Genomic DNA, 27,908 nt, shown 5'->3' with positions numbered 1-27,908 from the left:
GGAGGGGGGTTGTGGCACGATCAAGAGGAACTATTTGTTCATGTTTGCGGAAGAAGACAAGATGGGCTTTGTTCCGGCAGAAACAGCAAGTTTGCTCACTGATTCCAGGAATTCCTTCGCCGTAGACAATCTGACCTTACGACTTGGACCACAACCGAGGAGGGGGTGTAGGTGGTCGCCTCAAGGTCAGAAGAGGAGGAGTCCGAATGGCTTAAATAGTTTTGCTCTTAACGCAAACTGAAGTTGCAGAAGCAGGATTATTGTGTGAACTAGTTGGGCCTTTTGTCTACAACAGATGGTCTCTGAAGACAGGTGACAGGAACCGTCATCAACCTTGTCCTCCAAAACACACGTGCTACTTGGTTATGCTGCCATGAAATCTGACATGGAGTATCCCACATTGTGAGTAAGTGAGTGAGTATGGTTTTACGCCGTTTTTAGCAATATTCCAGCAATACCACGGCGGGGGACACCGGAATGGGCTTCACACATTATACCCATGTGGGGAATCGAACCCGGGTTATCGGCGTGACGAGCGAACGCTTAAACCACTACGCTACCCCACCAGCCCATACACAAACAGTCCGTAGCCATGATTGGAATACTATGAATACTAATTTAGGAAACCAAAACAAGTCTATATTATGAAAAAGCAAGTCTAGCCAGCTCTATTAAACAGCATCAGGCAAAAAAATTCTGAGGAGAAAATTGTTATGTGTACTGATATATTTCATGGACGATATACTTAATGACTCTCTATAGCACCATATGACGCTCCTGTGACACTCAATAGATGACAGTTTTCGGTTCGCTTAACACACTATGATTTGGTTATGTGTGCCGGTTAACGATACGATGAAAAAAATTATATATTTTTCGGAAACTGAATTCCAGGGACTACAATACTAGTATTGAAATATAATGAGTCACAACCGTGAGAATTTCCGTAAATGTACCCTCAATAAACCAGTCCCTTTCCCACAGTATATAATGTTATCTGCCCACAGAGGCGGCGCTTGTACACCTACTCACCACGCCGACAGACGAATAGGGAGAAAATACTAACTATTTCATGACTCATGACGTAATTATCCACACGCCTGTAAAAGAGGCGATAAAACCTATCATACACATATTTGTTGGCAGATAGTATCTCCCAAAATTACAGAAAATTCCGTCACGCTATCCAAATCGTATCGCATGGTCCAAAAATAGACATTATTCAACGCAACGCCGTTCATTCAGCGTCGCGGCTTTGTCTCCGGTCACGTGATCCCAAAATGTCCCACGCAGGACAAGCTCCCATCGTGGAGGCAGCTGTCATTGATTGCATTCCTAGCATTCCCTTATGTGTTGTTTTAATTCACCATAAGATCCTTTAACTGTCTCGAGGCTGGATTACTGCAACCCCAGGCCATATTCTGTGATACTTTATGGACATTATGTACAGGTTAATCGTCACCACTCCCGATACCAAATTATGCATGGCCTCGTTCGTTTATGACAACTGATACGCGGTGTTCATAGGATAGCGTGGTTCGACAGCACCAAGGAGGTGAGGTGAAATGGGGTTTAACGTCGCGTCCAAGATTATTGCACTTATATAGCGACGTGCATGTACGTGTGTGTGGTTGTTTGTGTGGCTGCTTGTACTAGTCCGGACTGATGCCGATTTATAGTGCTAGCTCACTGAGATACCATGCCGCAGGTTAACACGAATACCCCACTCAGACAGAGTACACTGACTCCGAGCCGACCAGTCCTTGTTTTAGCCCCTAAATGTCGAGCGCCAGACAGGGTAACAACAAGTACCATCTTTTAACATCTTTTGGTATGACGCGACCGGGGATCGAACCCCGGACCTTCCGCTCTCCGGGCGGACGCTCTACCACTAGACCACGGAGGCGGTCGCAGCACCAAGGACAAACTCAACAGTGCAGAAGGTAGAGTGGGTGGTAACACTTTGTTTATTAAATAATCGAGTCAGGACCAGACAATCCAGTGATTGATATTGTGAACAACAAACCATGCTGTGGGGGTACGATTATGACACACCTCCATGCCCATCTCTGTTGTCGCCTCTTACGACCAGCATGGCTTACTGGGGGCCTATTCTAACGCGGAATCACCAGGGGTGGGAGGTTAGGGTGTGCCACGATACGTGTGGTCGAGTTCTTGTATCGTATTGCGACATTCCAATCGACATATGTATCGTATCGTTACAGCCCTAGGGAGAGACAGATGAGTGGCCATCTCCCAGACCCTGGAGAATAAATTAATATTGAATTCTAAATGATATGGCAAGTCCATATTGCCTAAACCCAGAAATTGTTTTGAGATCCATTTGGTTTTACTCTTGGATTTATTTGGATTGATATTTTTAAATAAAATAAAAGTTATTTCTGGAACTATATGTTATACCTACAAGTGGGGCGAAATGATGATTGGCGTCGCGTTCAAAATTATTACACTTCTATAGCGAAGTGTTGCCCGAGACAAATTTATAGTCCGATATGAGGAGGGTTGGTTTTGTTGTAAACAAAGACACAAAAGAATAATTCTTTGCACAAAACGATCTCTACTCAATATACATAAATTGACATGTCATGTTTCATATATCAAGCCGGCGGCCACGTAACCCAATGCTTGTAAAGCCGAGATGTGTGGGAATAGTGGGGTCACTGTGTTGTGATATTTCTATTGCCGAACAACATAAATCCAGGAAATAAACCTAAACACCAACCGCCTACCCTGATTGTTTGATAGACGCTCATTCAAAATGCAGCAGACGCTAATGTGCTACCCGGGTAGTGCCAGACACGGGAAGACCCGGGGCAACCCGAGGCTGGGAACTTAGCGGCTCGGATGAGCGCATAAGTCACAGATTTTTTCTAGCAAAGCTGTGCCGCATCCTCTGATGGAAGCTGAGCGGGGGCAGGGGGCCCGGTGCCAGTCAGCTGATGACAGCCCCGGGGGTACCAGGGCATGTCGGGCTCGGGTAGTTGAGCGGGTACCTTATACATCCTTTATATTCCCCAAACGCTGGAATGCGGGGTATAATACACAACTTGGTACTTGTGATTGCCCCACTGCGCAAGATAAACCTCTCAATTGGTGCAAAATTAAACCACAAAAGTGAATGTAGCAAATTTTCACCCGAGTTGCTGGGAAAAGTTAACTTCCCATGCAGACGAATGGGTTGCTGAAGCTTGTAAGCAACAGGGCGGACATTGTGGTTCGCTGTGTGAGATTTGTTGACTTTATGGGGCATTGTTGCGACTTGCTGCGTTTGTGACTAAAGGGGTAGGTGTCTGTTCTGATTAACGGGTATCTTGTGGATTGTCATAACTTGGCAACAGTAAAACAGACCAAGAACCCGACAAAGAAAATACACAGAGCTTGTCAAGCAAGAATTAATAAAATATAAAATCAATTAAGAAAATTAAAATAGAAATTCCTGAAACCTATATATGGACAGAGTTGAAATTCGGTGCCTTTGGTTTGGGGGTGGGTGGGGTGGGGGTGGGGGTACTAGAACGCCAAGGGCATGTGGTTCCTGGGGCCATTGCACCACTAGGTATTTACATATACAGATAACGATTGTAAATGATACTAAGCCACGACAGCTGTTCACAGTCGGGTATTGTATTGGAAGTAAATTACTTTTAGAAACATTATTCTGCTTTAATTACATTGGTGTTGCGGCACTAGACCAGAATATTTCCACTCCGGTCGTTCATATCGACTGATAAAAACAATGTGACCCCTGCGTCTGGGGATTAGCTGAAACATGTACGTTGCTCGTTGAATAAACGTGTATATTGTGTTATTGAAAGCACAGTCATTGACATTTGCAAGGTTGTTTACCATGTCCATCTTAAAATGTGTCGTCTGCTCCCAACACGTGTTGTCGTTCGACGCCACCATGCAATGTTGACATTCTACAGCCCAAAACTGCTGATGACGCAAATGTAGATAGACGAGGGTCGCAGAAACCCAGTTTAAAAGCCACTGCGGGAGCCCAGTCATTGCAGGGCTGACGGTTGTGTTCCATCCCCATCACAAAACTCATGTGCAGCATGCAGCTGAGCAAACCATGTGATCTCGCGTGTAGCTTCCCCGAAACTTAACACCTCCCATGTGTTTGCTAAACCAGGACAGGACGACATGACGCAAACATGCTGGCGATACACGGACCACTACGTAAGGAAATCTCAGATACCCGTTTCCTTAAACAATACATGAAGATTTCCCCTTCAAATCAAACCAATATCAACTATGCCAAGTCCTACAAAGCGGAGCTTATGCATGTCCGATCCTTGATGATCTGTTCGCCAGGTCACGCGACACCTCGTTTATGCTGCTCACGATCGCGAGATTTGAGCAATCCACGAGAAATCGCTCTTTGAAGCAATGTGAGGGGTTGCGAGTTCTCTCAAGTCTACATCCGACGTGGAAATGCCATAATGTATTGACAATAGCCGGACTGATCTACACAAACACCGAGAGCATTATATCCTTAGCAAAATGATGGCAGCGTGTGTCTGAGGATTGATGGACCAAGGGTTACCTTGCCACCACGTGTTATGGAATCTGGGTTATACGACAATCCAAGAACTTCGCGAAGATGACTTCCTCACTGAACCTCAAAATTCCTCAACACGTGGGCCTTGTTTTGTAGCTTCATTCACCTGAAGGTGACATAACCTAAAGGCGTCCCGAGACGACGCGGAAGGGGCATTCCATGCTAGTCATAGAACGTTCTTCCGCCATCGATGGTAATTGGTTGACTGTGACGTCTTGTCTTGCAGGAACTTCCATAAAATTTGGGGCAGCTGTTCTGATCGATCTTGAAGTACCTTGAATAGTTTCGATTTTAGGGTACTTTTGGTCTGATCGATCATTGGGAACGTTGGGTCTTACCGGTTTTGATTTATTTTGTTTCTTTGATTGTTGTTTAACGCCGCACTTAGCAATATTCCAGTGAATGATGGCGGTCTGTAAATATTTGAGTCTGAACCAGACAATCCAGTGACTGATATCATGAGCATCGATCCACGGAATTGGGATACGATGACATGCATCAACCAAGTCAGCGAGCCTGACCACCCGATCCTGTTAGTCGCCTCTTACGGCAAACATAGGTTGCTGAAGACCTATTCTACACCGGATCTTCACGGGTCTGGTTTTGATTTGCTCAGGGGTAATGATTGTCAGGTCACGTGCACAGAAGAGACCAATCAGAGTTCAGATGACTCTTGGTCGGAACCAATTGGCAGGGGGTGTAGGAAGCAGGAACGTATAGTGTCTGTGTATTGAAAATCTTTGATGTGACGCGATAATGGTCTCACCTTCCGACTGCAGTTCTCCAAGATGATGTACACATTCTCGTTATCCTCGAAGTAGCTGTGGAACTCCACCACGTGCTTGTGCTTCAGGTCCTTCTGGAGCTCCACCTCGCGGACAATCTGGAAACAGGGGCAGACAATAACACGGTGCTCTCACCACAAAACAACACAGTACTACATCATACATAATTACCAACAACTGCATTACAATCCTACACGTTAATTCAGTGTGACTGTACAACTTAGAACCTGGCTCCAGAACCACCGGCCAGGGTGTTGCGTTCGTGAGGCTTTACGGCGGTTGAGCCAGTTTGTGGACACATTATGACCTGGAAGAACGCGATAGGATGTAACACCTATGCTGCCAAACCAGCTGGGATGAACAAACGCTGGGTCACGTGTTCTATTTTTAACAAATGATGTCCCAATACCCCTGTTGGATATATTTTAATAAATACAAAAAATCCAAACATTTAATTTCAAACCGTATAATTGTTGTAGAGTTACAGGACGGTAATGTGATACTTCGGACAATGAATTGTTAATGTTCCAGGAAGGATCACTTTCTCATCTTATAACTCCGTTTTCTATGATAAATCAGGAACATCTAGATGTTATCAATCATTGAAATATTCCATGGGCAAAGCTGTGATGACTGACTACCTAAGTATCTGTTCACCGAGTGACCGACCAAATAATGACATTCTTCATTCTAATGATGTGAAAGTGATTAAACATTTATTGGCCATTCGCGAACCGCTGTTGATAAAGGATCGTAATTACTTCCATTTTACATGAGCTATTAATTAGGCATTATTTCCAGTATAACCAAAGATGATTACGAGGCCCAGAGTCGTTGATATTATTTATTTATCATTGCAATGATGGGTAATACACAAGACAGACAGCAAGATGATGACGCTAAACACAGACAATCAACAACTGTATTTGCAGGGAGGGCCACTTTCAATATCCGCCATCAAAGAGGAACAATCCCTATTTTGAAACAACCAGGAATACCTAATATGATTTTATTGACACAGCTTTTGCCTGATCCATAACCAAATCATAGACCTGTTTCCTGTCGGATCGAATGCTGCGAATAACCCTACACTAATCCCCTGTTTCAATATGACCTTCAATCCACGCATGTGCAATGTCGCCCCTATAACCCACACATTAATCTGAGGCTGTCGACAACCCTGACCTTGGTGGCTCTATGGCGACACACACATCAATGTGCAGTTGGCAACACGGAGCCCTCACATGCATGTGATATTGTCACACAACCAAGGGCAGATACCTGAAGCAAACTTGACAAACATTGGCGCCACATAAACAAATACACGAATTGGTGGTTGTTGGGACAAGGTCTCCTAGTCTTGTATCAGATTCTGGGTGTTTGTCCACGCAATATGACGGCTCAACAGAAGGTGATTTTAGTCGTCAAACAAACAACGACATGAAGACATTAAATACAGTCCCATACCGACACAGAATAAAACTGGCATCTCGACATAGTATCATATTGTTGGTTGACTTTGCGATCAATCTGCTGTTCACGAAGACCTGAGACAAAGACAGCCTGGAGACTAGTTCGGGATAGGATGACAATCCAGCAATGTCCTCGAGATGATTGTTTATTGTTATTGTTTGCATGTATGAATGGTCAAAGGCAGCCGACAGAGAAATGTTTACTGGGTGGAAAACATGGTCGTAAATTTGTCAAGTATGTATCGAAAATCTCCATAGGTATAGGAGTGACCTTCCGCGTAAATCCATTACCCCCATATATATACACACAAAACATTCAATATAACGCCTAAGTGCCTACAAATAATTCGTTTGCCAGTTTTTATGACAAATTTTACAAATATGCTACCTTTCACCAACAACTCTGAATGTCTTGGTCGGTGTAGCAGGGAGAAAGCCATATTATAGCACACAATGCTCACTCTATTTGTGTCGGGATAATGTACATTCGCTTCAGGTCGTGGGACCTTTAAACTCCCTACGAATACATTAATGGCCTCCATTAGTGTGGTCACACGCCACTTGCACTGACGACGATGCCTGAAGCAGTGTTCACATTACAGATGATGCAGTCACAATAGCATTTTTTACATCGAAAATGATCACAAAACATTACTTCTTCAAAAAGTCAACAGATGAAATATGTTTACAGTGGAATGTACACCACGTGTTTATACTCAGAAACATCGGCAAGCAGCTGAGTAGACTTTCACAAGTCTCTAAAGTAATAATTATTAGGTTAAATCATAGTTTCTAGATATTGTAAATAATAAGAACAAGTTGTCCCTATAAGAGACTGGAGCCCTTACTGTCCACATATCTAGATTTGCCTATTACGAGGATAGAATTACTCCACATCCATGGACTTATCTTACAGTACAGCCTTGGAGCAAGGCTAGCAACCGAGAGGACAATGTGTTTTGTGGGTGCTGTAATTTGACTCGTTTCAATGACCAGTTGTGTCACTGCAGTAAAGAAAGGTATGCTGATGAAATAGCATCTTTGTCTCTACATAGTGGATCCTCATCAACAGACCGCTGAATCAGCACAATCTCCTTCGTTACCAGATTCCATTCACATGGCACTGTCCACATATCTGAACTACGAGCAAAGCATGTGTCCTTAGGAGATTAACCTGCCTATAACCATATACTCCTGGCCTGTCACTTCAGAAAGCTTTGTGGGAATACTTTAAGATGTATATATCTCGACCATGGATATCGGCCTGTTGGCCAGAGGTCAGATCAGGTCACCCCTGGCCCTTCAAGGTCAACTCGTTAAAGCTGGACATGCACACCTGAAGCGTTAACGTAAATCTGCCACGCTGGATTACCGCCTCTCACCTGTAGCTAGGCGACAACTGACAGATTGGACCACCATGGCCAGACAAGCATCTGATACTAATCCAGTGTCGCATAGTCCTACATTATTGATTTAAACATTTTCAGTTCATTTGAAAGCGGAAACATATCGCCCCAGTATCACTACCACATACAAATGAACATATGGAAAACTGATGTTTGTAGGTCATTAAAAAAGTATATTCTGTCCAGAAAACTAGAAAAATGATTCGTTAGTTTCCGCGTTTACTATACACTCTTTGAAGCGCACCGCTTGACTTCCGTTATCGTACTTAAACTTTAGAGTATTTCCTCGAAATGAGGCTAAATTGATAAAGTTATCAGTTTGTTGCTCCCAAGTACAGATGGCTACGATAGCTACAAAGTAGTGTTCGTCAGCTTGGTTTCCGACCTTAAACTGGGAGGAATGCGCCGTTAGAAACAGGTGCGTGGGGCTAGATGCCAGCGACTTGGACACCTTCTAGTCTCCTAGAACTGGTCACTGTGCGAAGTTACGACGCTAAATGTTCCATGGCTATAATTCGAACTTATTCTCGTGTAGTAAAGGCCTTTTTGTGGTAAGATGTGTATATGTTTAAAGCTAAACGAAGGTGATAAAATCCGAAATAAAGCAGTCAATCTGAAACACCATTAATGCTTTTATCATCTGAAGGGCGGAGTTTATTGCAAAGAGGATCAAAGCTGATTGCTCCGGGGATTACGGGAAAACACATCATGGTGGCATTCACAACGGAGAGCATAGTTCTGCGCATGACTAGCTTGTCCGAGCAGATGTGGTATGTCTCATTTTGCCTTTTTATTTCTTCAAGGATCCACAAACGTGGACAAAATTTAGGCTTAAGAATATTTTCCTCGCCGATCTTTCCTTTCCTAACAAAATCTTTCAGAAGTAGTCCAAAGTAGGCATATTTGATGCGGGCAGGGAACTAGCACTTTCAAAAGAAACTCTTCCAAGCAGCTGAATTCCTCTCGTCCTGACTTGTTTTTTTACGGTTATGCTCTCAGGAGATAACCTACAAAACATATCTTTGTAAATGTTATTTTTCGTACGCAAGGCACATTATTTTGAAATAAATTCCGTCAAATATAACGACTAGAGCTTACAACACATACGCGCGTCTCCCGTCTTCTAACATCAAGGATCTTACAACTCGCACTACTTAAAACTGATATCTAATTCACATTCAGTCTACTGAAGCAGAATGTGTGTCTGCAATATTAAGGCTAGCCTTGCTGCAAGGTTTTACTGAAAGAAAAGTCCATGGATTTGAAGTAATTCTATTCTCCTAATAGGCAAGTCTAGATCTGTGGACAGTACAGCCTCCAAGGACTCCATTCTCTTATAGGGACAACTTGTTCTTGTTATCAAAATAATCTAGAAATTATGATTTAAACTAATAAGTATCGCCTTAGAGACTTGTGCAAGTCTATATTAAGGTTTATACTCGTACGGAGCAGTCGGGATGTCATGGCGCTCTCGCTGCTGTTGACTGAAGCTATTGCGTCGGAATAAAGTCTGGTCTGTTTTTGTCGATATCGTTGACGAGGATGTGATACAATGGCGTGACAGTTCCCTGTTGACACAGACGTCGGATCTGTGAGACTCGCGACTGTCGACGTGGTGTTCTCCCACGATGTCGGGTACAAAATGAGAGACACGTGACACGCATGTACTTTAACACGGGTGTCTATGCATCCCGCTCGCTCTGATATTGAAAGGCTCTGGTCAAACACGGTCATGAGAACGCCACAAGAAAACGACGTGTATAGCATGTTACAACACCCGTCACAACAAGCAGCATGGAAATTGGGTGCGTGCATTTTATTTTTGTAAAACATAATATTGAATTGCTAGTCATCGCGTTCACCTAATATCTTACGCAAGGAGCACTTGAGTACCAAACGTCTGACATGAAAAACAAGAGAGGTTCGAGTCACAGCGTGTATAGCATTAATAGATCTAAAATCGTGTAGAAAAAAATCACACCCTTCTATATACATAATTATAAACTATATGTATATAGATGATTATACATAATTATAAACTATATGTATATAGAGGGGTGTGATTTCTTATTATACGGGGGCGGTTGGGTAGCCTAGTGGTTAAAGCGTTCGCTCGTCACGCAGAAGACCCGGGTTCGATTCCCGACATGGGTACAATGTGTGAAGCCCATTTCTGGTGTCCCCCGCCGTGATATTGCTGGAATATTGCTAAAAGCGGCGTAAAACCATACTCACTCACTCACTCTTATTATACGAATATTATGTTATACACGCTGCCATCGAGTTCCTGTGGTTCGTATTGGAGTTAAAGATCTGCTTTTATTTAGATTGATAAAACATGTTATATTTCTATCAAGTCTTTGTCAATTGTCTGTGCGTGTTCGAGCGGTTGGTTCGTATTACATTTGACATTCCTTGTATGACGCTTTCTCTTTGTAGTAGTGACATTTACGGTAGGCAATCATTTGTGTACCGCCAATATTATACACTCATTTACTCGTTACTATGACAAGAACTATTGTTACGCTTGACCTTTCAATGGCTGGGCAGCGTCTGTGACAAGTTGTGTGTCGCATGCTGATTGAAACTCGGTTAAAACAATGTCCAGGATTATACTATACTACTCAGCTTTTGATAAGGATAGTCAGATGTCTGATATAGTTGAATATACACTTGACATGTATTGATATTCATTTTTGTTTAATATACAAATATCTCTCAAAAGTCACGTAGTATATCTTACGATTACGAATATTCTTTGGAAGTATGCAACTCTTTTTAGTCATGTAAGGTTTTGTCTTTTTTGATAGATTAATAAGAGTGTGGATTTCAGTGTTTGTGTATGTTGTTTAACGCCGTTTTATGACGGCGGTCTGTAAATATTCCGAACCAGACAACCCAGTGATTGATATTATGAGCAACGATCAATGTCGTCGGGGTGGATGACACGGCCAGCATAGATTCCTGGGCACCTATTCTCAGCTGGCATCTCGGGGTGTGGATGGAGAGGGAGTGTGTGTGTGTGTGTGTGTGTGTGTGTGTGTGTGTGTGTGTGTGTGTGTGTGTTAACGCCACACTCAACAATATTCCCGCTATATGACGGTGGTCTGTAAATAATCGAGTCTGGACCAGACATTCCAGTGATTGACATTATGCACATCGATCCACGCAATTGGGATGCGATGACATGCATCAACCAAGTCAGCGAGCCCGACCACCCGATCCCGTTAGTCGCTTCTTACGACAGGCATAGTAACGGTAAGCATGGGTTGCTGAAGACCTATTCTACCCCGGATCTTCGCGTGTCGGGATGGTGATGTGGATGTATAGGATGTGGGTTGGGGTAGGGGACTGTGGGCTGTGGAAAAGGATTGATTTACCTACAGCCCAATATCAACTCCAAATTAGAATCCAGCGCGGCAAATTGGTCAAAACGATTTCTGATGAAGTCAATAGTGTTTTCATCAAGAATGCGATATGCTGTCGGCAGATGGAATACCTTGATCGGGTAGCTCCACAATACACTCGGACAATGCGCTGGGGAGACACATGTTACATGCACGATAAAATCAATATCACCCTGTGCGGGAAACTTTAATTGAAGTCTCGTCAAGTTCACAAGATTAACTCCATGTGAGTGCGTGAGCTGAGGTCAGAGTTCTCAAGTGCAGATACATATCATAAAGTCTACACACAATAAGCGTATCAAACTGATTTTAATTAAATATTTACAATGTTCTATATCGCGACGGAAATGATGTACGAGACCTTAAGAGAGTATTTTGGTACCTGGAGTTTACGTAACGTGTTTGACTAGTGTGTGAGTGAGTTGGGTTTTACGCCGCTTTTAACAGTCTTCCAGTTATATCACGGCGTGTCAGCTTAATGTGGGAGGAAAGCCCGAAGTGATGCAGGTCTCAGACGTTTACCACTTCGGTGAAACCCACGAGCACGGGTATGGTGCTGACAAACCTAGAAACATAATCGGGGCGAACCGGGATTCGAACCCACAATCATAGGTTTCTGGCGTGCCCAAGGGACGCAACTCTTCACAGCGAATCGCGGCCCCTTAGACGACTGGGCCCCCCGTGCCCCCCGTGTTTGACTAGATGGTTACTCTCTTTATCGTTCATAGTAGACAAGTTTAATTACGTGTATGACTAACACTTCACACAATATGTCAAAAGTTGTTTAAATGTTCTCCTCGAGCGACTAACAGTGTGATATTGACGCACGTGCCGTACACATTAACCTCTTATTTCTTTAGTCATGTTATAAATTCTACAAATCATAATCAGCAGCAAATTTCATCTCCGCACGGAATACACACTGCTCTTTGATTGGCTGACACGAAGGCAGTGTCGACAAGGTGACCTGACTGAGTGCAACATATGCACGCTATAAGGCGCGTAATGATCCTCTCCACCGACAGCTGCCCCAGAAAGTGAAATTTGACTATTTTGGTAAGCGATTAGAACAGATGTTTGAAAACAGAAATAGCTAGGCTAAATGCACATCCCGTTATATTGGGTATATCGGAGAACTGTCGCAAGTTATCACTGTCTGTATACATCCTACGTGCGCGGACTCAATATTGTTTTACGCCGTGGACAAGAGCTTCAGTATTAATTTAAACATATTTTATTAAAAAAAGGTGAATGGGATTGGGTACAAGTCCTATAACTTAGGACACCTTATACCAGCTTTAGTGAGTGAGTGAGTTTGATTTTACGCCGCTTTTAGCAAAGCGCAACGACCAAACGCTTTAACCACTAGGGGGGCGGTCGGGTAGCCTAGTGGTTAAAGCGTTCGCTCGTCACGCCGAAGACCCGGGTTCGATTCCCTACATGGGTACAATGTGTGAAGCCATTTCTGATGTCTCCCGCCGTGAGATTGCTAAAAGCGGCGTAAAACTATACTCACTCACTCACTTTAATCACTAGGCTCCCCTGTCACCCCTGTCACACCGGTCACACCAGTTTTAGTATTCAGCAACTGCTGTTAAGTTGGACGGACAACCTTTTTAACACAAAAAAGGCTACGACAGTTGCAAATATCACCTGTGTTAATATACCGTTATAATCCCACCGAGCAGATACAGTAATGCCATAACGCATAACACTTGATTCAGAAGCTGGCTATAAGTTCAGGTCGCTGTCACTGATCACAGAACTCTGCAAGATGATGACTTTTCCTTTACCTGCCAGATTTGTTTCTAGCTTAACGCAACTTTCGGCTCATGAAAGTGTCAGATTGTCACATGGACGAGCGTTCGTTTTGTTAAATATTTTTCTCAAACAAAGCAAACACCGGTACGAGGACAGTTTCTCCTGTGTGTTTTAACACGGAGCATTGTGAATGTGTGTTTCGTCAGCTGTAAATATAGTTTCCACGTTGTTGACAAAGTCATTAGCTCGTCAACAGACGGAGAGTCAGGTCCTAGGCTGCCTCTGGTCAGGCGTGACACCAGATGTCGCTTACATTGAACTTACGCAGTGACCATTGTTCGTGAGGACTGACCATTGAATGTACGGAATGACCATTGCATATTCGCACTGAACACTGAACTTACGCACTGACGATTGTTCGTACGGGCTGACCATTGAATGTACAGAGTGACCACTAAATATTCGCACTGATCACATGAAAACAGCAGAAGAGTAAAGGTTGTTTCGAATTTTTGTTTGTTATATTATTAAAGACATGTTTTCATTAACTAAGTGTTAGTCTACCAAGGACTGACTTAGGGGAGGGAGATCCGGGTAAGAACAGGTCTTCAGCAACCCATGCTTGCCGTAAAAGGCGACTATGCTTGTCGTAAGAGGCGACCAACGGGATCGGGTGGTCAGGCTTGCTGACTTGGTTGATGCATGTCATCGATCCCAATTGCGTGGATCGATGCTCATGATATTAATCACTGGATTGTCTGGCCCAGATTTGATTATTTATAGACCGCCGTCATAAAGCTGGAACATTGTTGCGGCGTTAAACAACAAACAAACAAACAACTTTCTGAACGTACAGACGGAACTCTGTACACATATGCGTGATTAGAATAAAAGTCGAATAGGTGAACACATTCGTCCGCTTTACAAACATCTGTCAGGACAACGTCAGAGCTGGCTCCCGTAGATAATAACGTTTCTGTCTAGACAATCTAGATAAGTGACGTCTTTGACAAGAACTCTTCATTTCATAGATTAACTAATCAGCTGGCTTCCGCACATGTGGTTCCTTCGATCCAATACGGGCCCGGGTCATACAGAGTGACACTGACATGCCCCTACAGGTTTTCTCCCCATACGAATTGATATTTCCCATTGTAACACCTGAGTTCTTTACCCACATGGGGCTGATAGATGTAATCTCTACTCCAACTACTGCATTATTGTAACAACCATGTAGGTAAATACAGCTTACAAATAGAGATCCACCCCCACTTCCCTTCTTCCTACCCCTGGATTACCTCTGCCACCCCCGGTTATAAACGTCCATGACTATTGTTAGGAGTTGGTCAAGGAGATCGTCACAGATGTTCATCCAGCCCGCACCCGAAAACCTCGTTAATTTAGCTCCTTCACTTGGATTAAGTCCCTAACACTGACTCAACCTTCAGTGGGCTGTCACAATGACTATCACTTTCTATGAAAGGTGCAGTCGCTCCTAGAAACTGTTTCTAGTCCATCAAAGGCTATCAATGGCCGACTTAGACACAACTGGGTTCACTCGGAGCATCATCCATTCATCCTAACATGGCAGCGTAACCTCCGGATTGGCTTTCGTGTCGACGGAGCGGGTATTCACGCAATCATTAGCAACATAGTGTCTGTCTTCCTCATGGGGCGGGTTACGACGAGTGTCATGTCTTGTGTTGACACGGGGATTACAGGCGGATATGTAACTGGAACATTCTATACAATAAAAGCTGTCGTCTGCCCGACCTCACTTCAAAGGAGAGCAGAAGTGTACACAGAAATACATTGAATATTTGGTGGAATTACGACCACGTCAGCCGTGGTGATGTTTCTGGTTGTCGAGGGTGACGCTGTTCATCCCCTTTCACGTCTCAGTCACACGTTTCTCTCACGTCACGTGAAACTCGCGTTTAGACGATATCTACGTCAAAGACACTTCACTCCGTTCTGTTAAGACAACCTTCTTCAAAAAGTTCTTATCAAATCGCTGACAAGTTCCTATTAGATAAATCATAGAAAGAGGGGCTTGATAAAGATTCGTAAGGTGTCTTGACCAATATCAAAATGTTGCGTTTGTGTTAAGAGAATCTTGACCGACTAATGTCATGTGACCGACAGGCAAGGCGAGACGTCTGATCAATGGCCGACATGCTGAAAAGTCCAGTCTAAACGCCCCGATACGTCATGTCCCCACTTACACTCAAATCCCTTTATCCTGATATGACATTACACCTGCCTTTCACCAAACACTCGATCCCGTTAAATATCAACACAGACCGCTTACCCTGTGGACATGGAACAAAAGCAAACACCGTACAAAGCGATTACCTCCCCTCCAGACCTATTCAATCGGAGAGGTCCAAATTAACGCATTAAGAGTATATTGTGTTACTGTATATAGGGGTGGGATGCTGGAGATAGTCTTCCCACACAAGCCATGGCTGGACCATGTAAACGATGGCCAGGTACTCACGGCACATGACCAGCTTAATGGGGGCCTGTTCTCACTGGAAGTAAACACACGCACTTTATCGTGAGGCACGTATCGATTGCTCGAAATGTGTGGGGCGGTCATCCCCGGGGCACGAGCTGTTTGTGCTCGTCGTAAGCCGGAGTTTGCCGAGGATCCGATGACCACCGAAGTAGCTCCGATCACAGACGACTGGACTGGAGGGGCTGGACATCCGGGGCTGCTGGACAATGTGTTCGTCCTTCATGTCCAAAACACACATACACAGAGGAGGCCCCATGGGGGGCGGACTAGGCTAACATTTGATAAAGCTAAACATCCAATTTGGTCTCCATTATTCCGATGGACAACCCAATTACAGTGGAAATAGGACTTGCATTTGCTGACATATTTGTGGGCCGGACATGTTCAGAAGTCACTACGGCGGATGCAAGGCTGGACAAGGCATAGAGCGACCGCGAAGCCGGGTGAAGAGTCTCAATTTCACATCAAATAGTCTCAAATTAAGAAACTGACACAGGCAAGACCTTTCGCCACCGAACCCTATAATGCATATTCAGTAGATCTAATTGCAATAGCTATTGCATAGAATACATTTGCACTATGTACAGCTTCGTAAGATACCCCCATTTCGTGGGGAAAAAAACGTGCGTAGAAAAAATGGCGTAAATAACAGACCATTAATCAAATAGTGAGTGAGTGAGTGAGTTGGGTTTAACGCCGCTATTAACAGTATGCCAGTTATATCACGGCGTGTCAGCTTAATGTGGGAGGAAACCCCGAAGTTATGCAGGTCTCAGACGTTTACCACTTCGGTGAAACCCACGAGCACGTGTATGGTGCTGACCAACCTAGAACCGGGACCAAACCGTAAAGATCTTGGTTAGAATTGGTCTTCAGCAACTCATGCTTGTCGTAAGAGGCGACTAACGGGATCGGGTGTTCAGGCTCGCTGACTTGGTTAATGCGTGTCATCGTATCCCAATTGTGTAGATCGATGCTCATGGTGTCAATCACGAGATTGTCTTGTCCAGGCTCGATTATTACCTGAATTCTTGATATTGTATATAGTAACTGACCTAAACCGTTCTATTTTCATAGGATTGTATCTCTCAAAACTTAAGCAAATACATTTTTCATCCGACATCGAACTTTTGAAGTGTTCCCTTACAGACCACCGTCATATAGCTGGAATATTGCTGAGCACGGTGTTATTTAACATTCAATCAATCAATCAACAATCATTGCATTTCCCCACCACAGCCCAGACAAATCAGACATGCCCCGGAGTTATCTCCCCTGCAGACAGCTCATCACCGCCCTCAAGACAGATGAGGCTCTGCCCTGGAGTTGTGTAGTATCTCCACCTGCAGACAGCCGCCGGAAGATAGCCCTAATGTATGTGGGCGATACAATCAGCATGAGGCTTCCATATATACCCCGTCAGATGCACGTCAATAACTCATCCAGGCATGTATCTTAATCCAACCACCTTCGCGAGCCTGTCACGGTTCAGCTGTCAAAGCAACTGTTGTACTTTTGGCCTCAAACGTGGGCTAGGAGTGGTCAGAGCTACCCTTGATGCAGACGACAATAGTGGCCATCTTGTCAAGCGAAAGCCGCGAGATCCCAATGGGCCAGAAGGAAGTACCACTCCCTTGATTTAAAGTAACGCCGGCCGCCGAGGCAGGTAATCCACCCTGTGATATATGGCGTCCCTATGAATGGCGATAAACCAAAGGCTGTGAACCCTCAACCAGCTGGAGTTGTCCAGTAAGGGGCCAGTCTTTGTGTGTTTCACTTTCCACACTTCCTCTGGGCTCATTCTCTTCAGTTTCACAAAAAAACTGTTGTCGCATAAATCCATAAAATCTGTCAGTTGAATGATATCTGTAGTCATAAAACGAGGAAGGAATCATGGCCCGTGGCAGAACTATTGAATCAGATAATGACATGTAGAACTGCCCGACACCTGTCCTCAAGGAAACCAATGCCGAAAGCATCCTCCAGTCACGAGGAAGATACATACTAGAAGTGGGGTTATATCAAGGAAATATCAATCCGATTCGTCGTGGTCTCAGTTGCAAGTTACTTTTTAATTATCGAATTTCGGTCGCACAAAAAGTTAAAATTATTTTAGAGGACCAACAAAGTTAACAGTACTTGGATGTCACAGTCCTGTTTAGGACGAATACATTCATGATTAATCCTTTCGGTTTCGCTCTATCAGGAAGACTTGCACAAGTCTCTACGGCAATAATTTTTAGTTTAAATCCTAACTTCTAGACGATGTAAATAACAGGAACAAGGTGTCCCTATAAGAGACTGGAGTCTGTCCACATATCTTGACTTGCCTATGAGATGGATAGAATTACCACACATCCATGGACTTTTCTTCCAGTACCTCGGGGCAAGGCTAAGGGAATGCCTTCTACCGCCTATTCCAACGGTGTGCAGACATGTGGGCAGGGCGTATTAACTCTCTATCAAGTATCGATCTCTTCCCGTAGTAACCATCACCCGACCCACCCCCCACCAGATACTACTTGGCCCCACTGTGAGACACCCCTAATCAAGCAGGACTACTGCAGGCACGACCCAGGTAGGCGCCGACACACCCTGGGGTGGTGGTATCTCAGAGGGAGTCATCCCGTGGGTGAAGTTGAGGAGGGATAAACAAGAGGTGGAGGGTCAACTATCAAGATAAAGGCTGCATGAACTAAGCTTTACACCTAAAATGTCACTCGCGATATCAGGGGAATAAGTGTTGATAACCTCCTATAACTGAATATATATTTGCCAACCGGAAATTCAGTGTTTTGGGATGTGTGTTTTTCAGGGCACATTTATGTAATGTCAGTGTCAATTTTAGCCTTGCTCCAAGGCTGTACTGAAAGATAAGTCCATGGATGTGTGGTAGTTTTACTGTCCTAATAGGCAAGTCTAGATGTGATTCCAGTCTCTTATAGGGACAACTTGTCATTATTAATCTAGATATCTAGAAATGATTTTAACTAATAATTATTGTCTTAGAGTCTTGTGCAAGTCTAGGCAAATTCCGGAGACAAAGTATATTAAGAGGGAAAATCATTTACATCTTGTTTCTTTGATGGTCGTAAAGGAAACAATGAACAAGGCTGGTTTGGCCCTTGATAATATATTTTATGTATTCCTCCTATGGCGTTAACCACTCGCGAGCTGTTGATGTTTGCCCCAGTTTAACAGAGGAACCTCTATTACTATTGCAATATAGTCGGACAGACGCTGTCAATGAAAGCTAATGTTTCATTTGCATGTAATTCTAGCTAACAAAGCTTGCGCAACGGGAAATTGTCCTTTCGTTTTCAACACACCTCCAACCTTTGACCTTCAAAAGTGGGTCGGGAGGGACGCTAGTCCGGAAGTGAGTCATCGACTTATAAGACCCCCCACCCCAATCCCAACACGTGGGGCCTGGGTCAAGGTATATACCCCCAAATACAATCATCTCCCCCTATGCAATAAAGCCCTCCCAGGGGGAAGAAACTAGGAAGATCTTGAGAGTGTGACCCGTTAGGTGGCGCCACCTGGCCAACTTGTCAATCAATATATCGTATCACCTGGAGATAATATTTATATGTCAAATTTTTCATGTTGTTTTGACGAACTTAATCCACCCTGATCCGACTTCCATAAAGACTATCATACCTCTGAGCCCCATGCAATATGGCTGTCATAAACCTACATGACATATTTTGACAAGGTCGTGAAAAAGAACAGTTTATGCCGCTGGCTGTATTACAAGGCAATAACAATTTGTAACAAGGAAATAATTTCGTCTCATCAAAACCTCCTTCGATCTGTGTAGGCCTAGCGACCTGTACATGGCCAGTTTAGCGTCCGCGTGACTGAGTCAGTGGAGATTGTTGTGTCCGGCAATAACTAACCGGTTTCCGATCCTAATGGGCCACTTTTGGTGGTCAGCCTGGACCTCTGACCGTATTGTCCGTGTGTGTCCAGCTAAGACTCCAGTAACGAGAGCTTTTCACTGTTTGTTTACGAGGCCACTGATATAGGTATTGGTAAACAAGGGCGAAAGTTAGTAAACAAATCTTGACCCGCGAATTACCCCCGTGTATGCCGTATAACCACCTAACCCAATGACCGTTACAATGGTTCAAACACAAGCGACTGAATTCTTTTGTTGAAGCAGGTATACAATGTACAGCAATGCAATATACCCATCGAGCTTACCTGTATTTATATTTCAATAATCCTATTTATACGTCTCTTTACACTCTCAATATAGAGGTCGCAGTAAAACTACACAATGGAATATTGTTACATTGAAACACACCTTATATCTCACCATATAATCAAATGCTACCACCTATATCACAGTGCTCAAATTCTTAAACTATTTGTGAAATGTTGAAACGCTCATGGGTCTATTCATGAATATCAGTGAAAGTATGTAGGTAATACACTGCCTGAACGCCCACATCTAGGTGACATCACCACTGTATTAAGTACCCCGTCGTCCCACGAGAGACTCGCACGTGATATACGGGGGTGTACGACAAGCTAGGCTATTCTTTAGTCTATAGTATACGACGTGATAACGATATGCATTGTGTGTCACGTTACATGTCGGCAAACAAATCATTGTGAAAGTGTGGATATATATAATTCAACAATGTCGTATATCAACAGAAGTCATCTCAAAATTTCCATTTTATATATCATGTAGATTTTTATATTAAATCATGTATCAGATGGTCCCACAAGATAACTATAAACGTCCACCCACCTAGAATAATGATTTGATTGGCACAAATGCCGTCCAACTGTATAAGACGACATATTATGAAAACACTATTTTGTAGAAGGGATAGGGGAATATTTTACCCGGCCAAAGATTAATGTCTTTTCACAATGCATCGACAATCCTAAAACAAAGAGCCTTCGGGATCATTTGTGCGTGATAATATGTCATGTGGAAAGTAGTTTTAGAAGACGTCCAATCACAAGGCTCACACTGACGGGCCTCATTCCAGTTTCTTGAAGACAGATTATATCTCTAATCAACACTTTTCTTACCTTCTGCCGCTGGTGGGGCTTCGCAATCCTGGTTTTAGATATTATTTTCCCGGCGTATATTTTGTTGGAGTTAAGATCCAGTAGTTCATAACAACGGGCAAAGCCTCCCTGAAACAAAATACAAATCACCATAAGAACAGATTGAATATTTATTAATTCCACGACGACGAGTAAATATATGCTGCTTAGCTGAGATTATAATAATAAAATAGTAAATACGAACATGGGCTAATTCGGGTTGACATCTATTTCCGGAACAAACGTAGAATAAAAATCGATAGATTTTATGTCTCGTTAATATTAGCTGTTATTTACATACATACTATAATAGTAAATACATGCATAGGATAATTTGGGTTTCCATGTTCCTTATCCGGAATAAATGTACCGACAGATTTAAGATAAACGAATCCCCACAAATGCCAACATTGAGGGCCAACATGGAGGGCACTGTGTCCTGATAAGCCAGCCAGGTGTAACACGCTGATAACCCCCAATCCGAAATTTTATCATGCTGATTGGAATCGAGTTTCCCAAAGGTGTTTCCGGTCGGAAGTAACCCAACTACCTCATATCATCTTTTTCAAGCGCACAAACACACACGCACGCACATAACGTACTTTCAGAACAGAATAGGTTTGCTCAACATAGTTGAACACGATTGTGCGTTTTGATTTCTATACCAAGGTTGTATCATAAAAGGTTGTCTACCAGGATCTATATTCATAGTTTCTTTAACGAACATCGCATTCAATGATTGAATATTTCTATGAACTTAATTGAAGTATGTGTTTCTCAACCCAACTGATATTTGGAAGGAGATAATCTTTTTTTGATGCCAAATAAACATTGATGACATTCTATGGCAAACTCTATGACATAATCACCCGATACATGTGGCAATGGCGTCAAAACATAAACATAAACACCGAGTGTAAAGCTTCGAATTAGTCGACATTTATGTTTGCAGGTTCACTAAAACGTAGTCGACAGCTGTGACCTCGCGGTTACCTCTGTACCACGCGGACATACATCAGATGGTCAGATCAGATTCATACATATGCATCAATACAGATTTCCCATTTATTGGGAAATGTTTGGGTGACACCGTGTTATGCAACCAGACACGTGACCGGTCAGTCCCACCATCAAAGAAAGCGTGTGTCGTCTGCACACGAACCTATCAGTATCGTCCGCTGCTGCTGTCGTCTGCCCGAGGCCCTGATGAAATCAGTGTCTCAGTAAGTGTTGTGGCGGGGGATCAATAGGTACCATCTATCTGTCTGTATCACCTTACTAAACATTTACCCACACATTTAATCTTATCCAACTCAGCTGATCTAACCTCAATGTGACATCGTATCTCTACGATCTGACCACTTTTTGCCATGTGACCTTTTGCCCTAAGTCAATAAATGTTAAACAAACTATTTATTACCGCAAAGGAAGAGAAAAGCGAACTATCAAAAATGGGATCTAGAAAAATGTCAGGTGTGTTCATGATACACAATTTGAATGTTTTCTCAAGTGAAGTAGGAACTAGACCAAGAGTCCGTGCAGATCGCGACACGTAAGTGTATATCATCTTAATGGAGGCAACAGGCTGACCATACCGCGCACCTGACAAGGAAACAAGTCCTTGACGATGACCAACAACTGTGTCGTATAAACCCCCACCTGACCCAAGGCCATACACAAGTGTTTACACTCGTCCACTTGGCATGAGGATGCACTCGAAAGGTGTAAGGTGTTCAATGTTATTGAGATTTGGACATCTTGTACGTAACAGATATTAATGTCGAGACACTGCCACAGCTCTGTAGGTATGCACCCACTACCAGATTATGTGCAGATACAGTCGCTCTTTAATACATCTTTTGTTTTCGACCACTCTACTAGAGACTGCAAGTCTATCAGATCAATGACCCTGGGACGTCCCGGTTCAGCAATACCCCTCCCCCCAAGGCACACAACACTTGAGTTTGGAGAGTCTACTACCTCTCCCCAAAGCCTTAGAAGAGTGTCGACCCATGGGTCGCAAGACATGGCTACCATCTGTTTGTGTGAGGGCGGGTCACGTCCGGGCTTACACGATATAAAGACCTATATCCTGTCGCTCTGCTCTCCCATCATACATCCAGACAACGCCAAGCACTTCCACTCGCAGGGGCACTGTCTTACTTATGCGACTCCTGAACCAAGTTAGGAGGAGGCCATGTTAGACTTCCTCGCGCAGCTGCTACTCATATATGTAAAACAAAATGGAGTACATTGTTTTTTTCTATTTTCCCCTGGGAATGTCGCTCAGGAAAACATTATCTTATTTCATTAAGCCTTGCACTGTGTTTTCCTTGTAAAATACGTTCCGGTGTAGAAATGAAAAACAATTACACGAACTCGAAAAGAAACCTCATGCCTAAATGGGACTTTTTGAAATCAAAACATATCTATTACTTTAAAGGCTAGTCGGCTCGTCTCATTACAGGCCGTCGTGTAGTCCTGCTCCATGACCGTGGAATATATTTATTTTATGAAAATAAATCAATCTAGAAATGCATACAAAAGCAAGTCTAGCCAGCATAGGGATTTTAAAAATATTTTTAGAGTCAAGAAGGATATTGTGTAATATAAGATTTCAGAGACTAAATGTTAGTCTAGCCGTCATGGTACGAAGTTGACTATCTAGATCCCAGAATCCCTCGCGAAATGGCGTCACTCCATGTTTGTGACAGACATCAATATTAATGAATGTTATGCAGCGGGATTCTCTGTAAGCGTGCTTTATTCGAGGCTGTACGTTGTCTACCCCACATACATGGACGACTAAATACACACTCGGATATGAACACCCTGTTTGGGGCCTGTGGGGATAAGGGTGGGGGGCATGTTTAGGTATAGGCCGCCTTTAAATGAGTGTATCAGTCGGTTACTGTGTATAATCAACCGCACAAATCAATATTGTTTGTTTGCTTGTTGCTTAACGCCACACAAAGCAATATTCCAGCTATATGACATCGGTCTGTAAATAATCGAGTCTGGGTCAGACAATCCAGTGATTGACATCATGAGCATAGATACACGCAATTTGGATAGGAAGACATGCATCAACCGAGTCAGCGAACCTGACCACCCGATCCCGTTAGTCGCCTCTTACAGCAAGCATGGGTTGCTGAAGACCTATATTTACCCCTGATCTTCACGGGTCCACAAACCAATAAGGGACAGCGGTGATCAAGTGGGACAACTGACAAAGTTGCTTCCCTACCCTGCAATCACTAGCTCGTGTGGGTTCGGATTCAAGATCCACTCAGATTATGATCATTTGTTTGTCCACACCATGGCCGTGCTCGTAGGTTTCGCCAAAATTGCAAACGTCTGAGAGTGAGTGAGTTGGGTTTAACGCCGCTTTTAACATTATTCCAGTTATATCACGGCGTGTCAGCTTAATGTGGGAGGAAAGCTCGAAGTGATGCAGGTCTCGGACGTTTACCACTTCGGTGAAACCCAAGAGCACGGGTATGGTGCTGACAAACCTAGAAACATAATTGGGACGAACCGGGATTCGAACCCACAATCATAGGTTTCTGGCGTGCCCAAGTGACGCAACTCTGCAACGCGAATCGCGGCTCCTTAGACGACTGGGCCACCCGTGCCCCCGCAAACGTCTGAGATCTCTGTCCCTTAGCTTTCCTCCCACAATCCTTTCACTTTGAAGTATAGTTGTAATAATGTTTCAAGCGGCCTCAGACCTCAACTAGAAGAATACCAATGAAGCTGAAGAATGTTTAGTACAAACAGTAACACTTGTATCTCAAGGGAAGGGAGGTTGCAAACTTGACGCAATACGTGTTGGCTTGCCAACTCAGTTTGTCTGAAACCAACACCACCTTGTAACCATAACGACGTTTAATTTCTTGGACCAGGCTCCATTTTGATGAGCAAGCCCAGAGAAGAAACTCCTCAGCTGCCATCTTGGTAATGACGTTACACGATATCCGTGAAACCGACCCACCGTGATCTGAGCTGCCCTGGGACTTAACGCGACATTGCTGCAATGTGACGAGACCCTTGCAGCACACACCAGCTGACCTCGTACACCATCCCGCCATGTGCAACTCGACCATAACCAAGCCTTCTTTCTGTGTTTTTTGTGTGTAGAAGTACACTTTAAACAGCTTTTGTTTCTCCTGCATGAACCGACTTGCTCTAAATTCATTATCCTCAACCCGCACCTGCTTCCACTTGCTCATTTACCCCGTGATAAACCGAAATGAAAGACTGCTCTCCAGTCGAATGTATTTGAATAGCGTGGAGCACTTCCCTCACTATGAGACATGTTATTCTGTAATTAACCACTTATTTATAGTAATCATAATCATATTTCCTTCTTCCGTATGCGATGTGAATAAATTATTGACAAAAACAGAGTAAAGTAATTTCCTGATGGAGTGTGCTACAACCTCTAAAGACCCGTGAAGATTCGCGGTAGAATAGGTCTTCAGCAACCCATACTCGCCGTAAAAGGCGACTATGCTTGTCGTAAGAGGCAACTAACGGGATCGGGTGGTCAGGCTCGCTGACTTGGTTGATTCATGTCATCGTATCCGAAATGCGTGGATCGATGCTCATGATGTCAATCACTAGATTGTCTGGCCCAGACTCGATTATTTACAGACAGCCGTCATATAGCTGGAATATTGCTGAGTGCGGCGTTAACCAAAAAAAAAAAACAAAAAAAAACTCTATACCGCTAACCATCCTGCCGACTACAACTGGTATGCTACAACCTCTATACCGCTAGTCATCCTGCCGATTTAAGTCGGGTGTGATGCAACCTCTGTAACGCTAACCACCCTGCCGCCATCTACAACAGTTGTCAGGGAGAGAAAGTATGGAAATACCACAGTGCACGTTCACCAGTGTTAACCGAGGCAGGTAAAAACACCGCGTTGAGGTCGCCCTGACCCTAATGTATTGCCTAACAATAGATCAGCTCATCAGCCTCTACCGGCGACGTCGTCGTTCCCAGTGAAGTCACAGCGTCTGATTGATGGCGCAATCAGTCACACAAGGATCCAGTCCTGTCTGATCTGTCTTCATCTACGACGGACTCAAGACACAATGACCAGAGCCAACGTCCATCCTCTTTACCTGTCGTGTCATATATCGTCTGGAAAATATGGCACTTAGAGATCAAAGAATACCATGCGTACCTCCATTAATGCTCTTTAACGCCATCAATTATTTCTCTAGGTGTTCCTCGTGTTGCATCATTTTGTGATACGGACAGAGAGAGTCAGAGTACCCTTTGTTGGATTTGAAACTAATCAGTTCAAAATGTTTTATAAGGTTATAAAAGATTCAAAGAAACTATAACGCATCAATAGGCCGTATTCGTCCTGGCGCTGGCATATGTAGGCACGGATTTCTGCGCCAGAATATTAAGCAATGTAGTGTATGTTTTGTGTTGATATGTCATTTTAGCACCATGTGCTTTTAATGCATACTTTTTGTGTTTAAATTTGTGTCCCATATGCCATGTTGGCCGGACTGTGTACAGTATTGCATTCACTACTGCATCTTCGTGATTGGGCACTGTGCGACACATAAATAAACTAGACCCGTGAAGATCCGGGGTAGAATAGGTCATCAGCAATCCATGGTTGCCGTTAAAGGAGACTATGCTTATCGTAAGAGGCGACTAACGGGATCGGGTGATCAGGCTCGCTGACTTTTTTGATGCATGTCATCGTATCCCAATTACGTAGATCGATGCTCATGAAGTCAATCACTGGATTGTCGGGTCCAGACTAGATTATTTACAGACCGTCATATAGCTGGAATATTGCTGAGTGAGGCGTTAAACAACAAACAAACAAACACAAATAAACTAAGTTTCTTCTTCATAACAGAAATGCGCATACGCCTGTGTCTCTACACCTAACTGGGCCAAGCAGTAAGGCAGGTGTGGTCAGCTCCCAATCAAGAGGAGGCAGAAGTCAAAGTGTGATAATATACGCGTCCAGCACACGCGATGTCAGGAGCTACTTATCTTTCCGCCATTTTAGGCAACGACTGATACGACAAGGCTCTGCAGTCCCGTACACACAAAACCTTTACATGTTTAATCGATATAGACATGAATCTTCCCTAATGATGTAACACATACTGAAACACTGTTCATCAATTGTGTTATCAAATATAAATAGTGCCCGCCATGATTACCCCTCTCACAGCCCTGCTTTAACACTTGATATCACATGCTGTATTAGAATTGCCAATCATGCCGGAAGTTGTTTCCCGTTATCAGATAAGAAATACCACGCAACGAGACAGCCGGGGACAATATTACATGATCAAGCGGAGGAAATTCAATAGCCCAATAATGTGATAAAATCGATCTGAGCAATGAAAATTTAATGATTTGCTGAGCGCCTGCATTTGTTCCGAATATTCCCGTATAGGCCGTGTGTTATCAAGAGCATATAGACTGATCCCAGTCTTGGACTTATGCTTTGTACTCATCCCGCACAAAAAGCAGGCCAACTGTCAGCGTCCCATTGTAACCGGAAAATGGGCTGATCTATTGCGGAAACATTTCTTGCTTGAAAAAAGGCGTCACAATAAAAACACCGGATTTTCACCGGATACATAATAAAAATAGTTTATCTGATTTCCCCTTTGTCATGAAACTCGCGTTTTCGTTTTGAGGTCTTTAACCGGTTTCATTACAAAGGGACGTCTTCCCGTCTGTCTATTCCTCTCAATGTATGGTCTAAATCCTAACCTTAACATTATCAATGAACATTAATATTTCTTTCAGACAACGTGGAATACGCCTGAAGTTTAATATGGTGTCGCAGCAGTATATGTTAAATGGTTGCGATGAGCCATATACGCCATGGCTGTTAAATAG

At 43.5% G+C, this 27,908-nt stretch overlaps 1 protein-coding gene across 6 annotated transcripts in view; it reads right to left on the bottom strand.

Annotated features, from left to right (window-relative positions):
* LOC124146262 (serine/threonine-protein kinase PLK1-like) overlaps positions 1-27,908 on the bottom strand; it is a 59,972-nt gene that overhangs the window by 15,267 nt on the left and 16,797 nt on the right. For all 6 annotated transcript variants that reach the window (XM_046516466.2, XM_046516469.2, XM_046516471.2 and 3 more), the window contains exons 3-4: positions 20,993-21,100; positions 5,352-5,468 (exon numbers count right to left, since the gene is read on the bottom strand). In XM_046516466.2, the coding sequence (XP_046372422.2) occupies positions 5,352-5,468; positions 20,993-21,100 (225 nt within the window). The remainder of the gene's footprint in view (positions 1-5,351; positions 5,469-20,992; positions 21,101-27,908) is intronic.

Source organism: Haliotis rufescens, unplaced genomic scaffold (assembly GCF_023055435.1).
Source record: "Haliotis rufescens isolate VD_foot unplaced genomic scaffold, xgHalRufe1.0.p SCAF_2, whole genome shotgun sequence".
Classification (NCBI taxonomy): Eukaryota; Metazoa; Mollusca; class Gastropoda; order Lepetellida; family Haliotidae; genus Haliotis; species Haliotis rufescens.
Note: the sequence above shows the minus strand (reverse complement) of the source record. Positions and strands in the feature narration are given on the sequence as shown.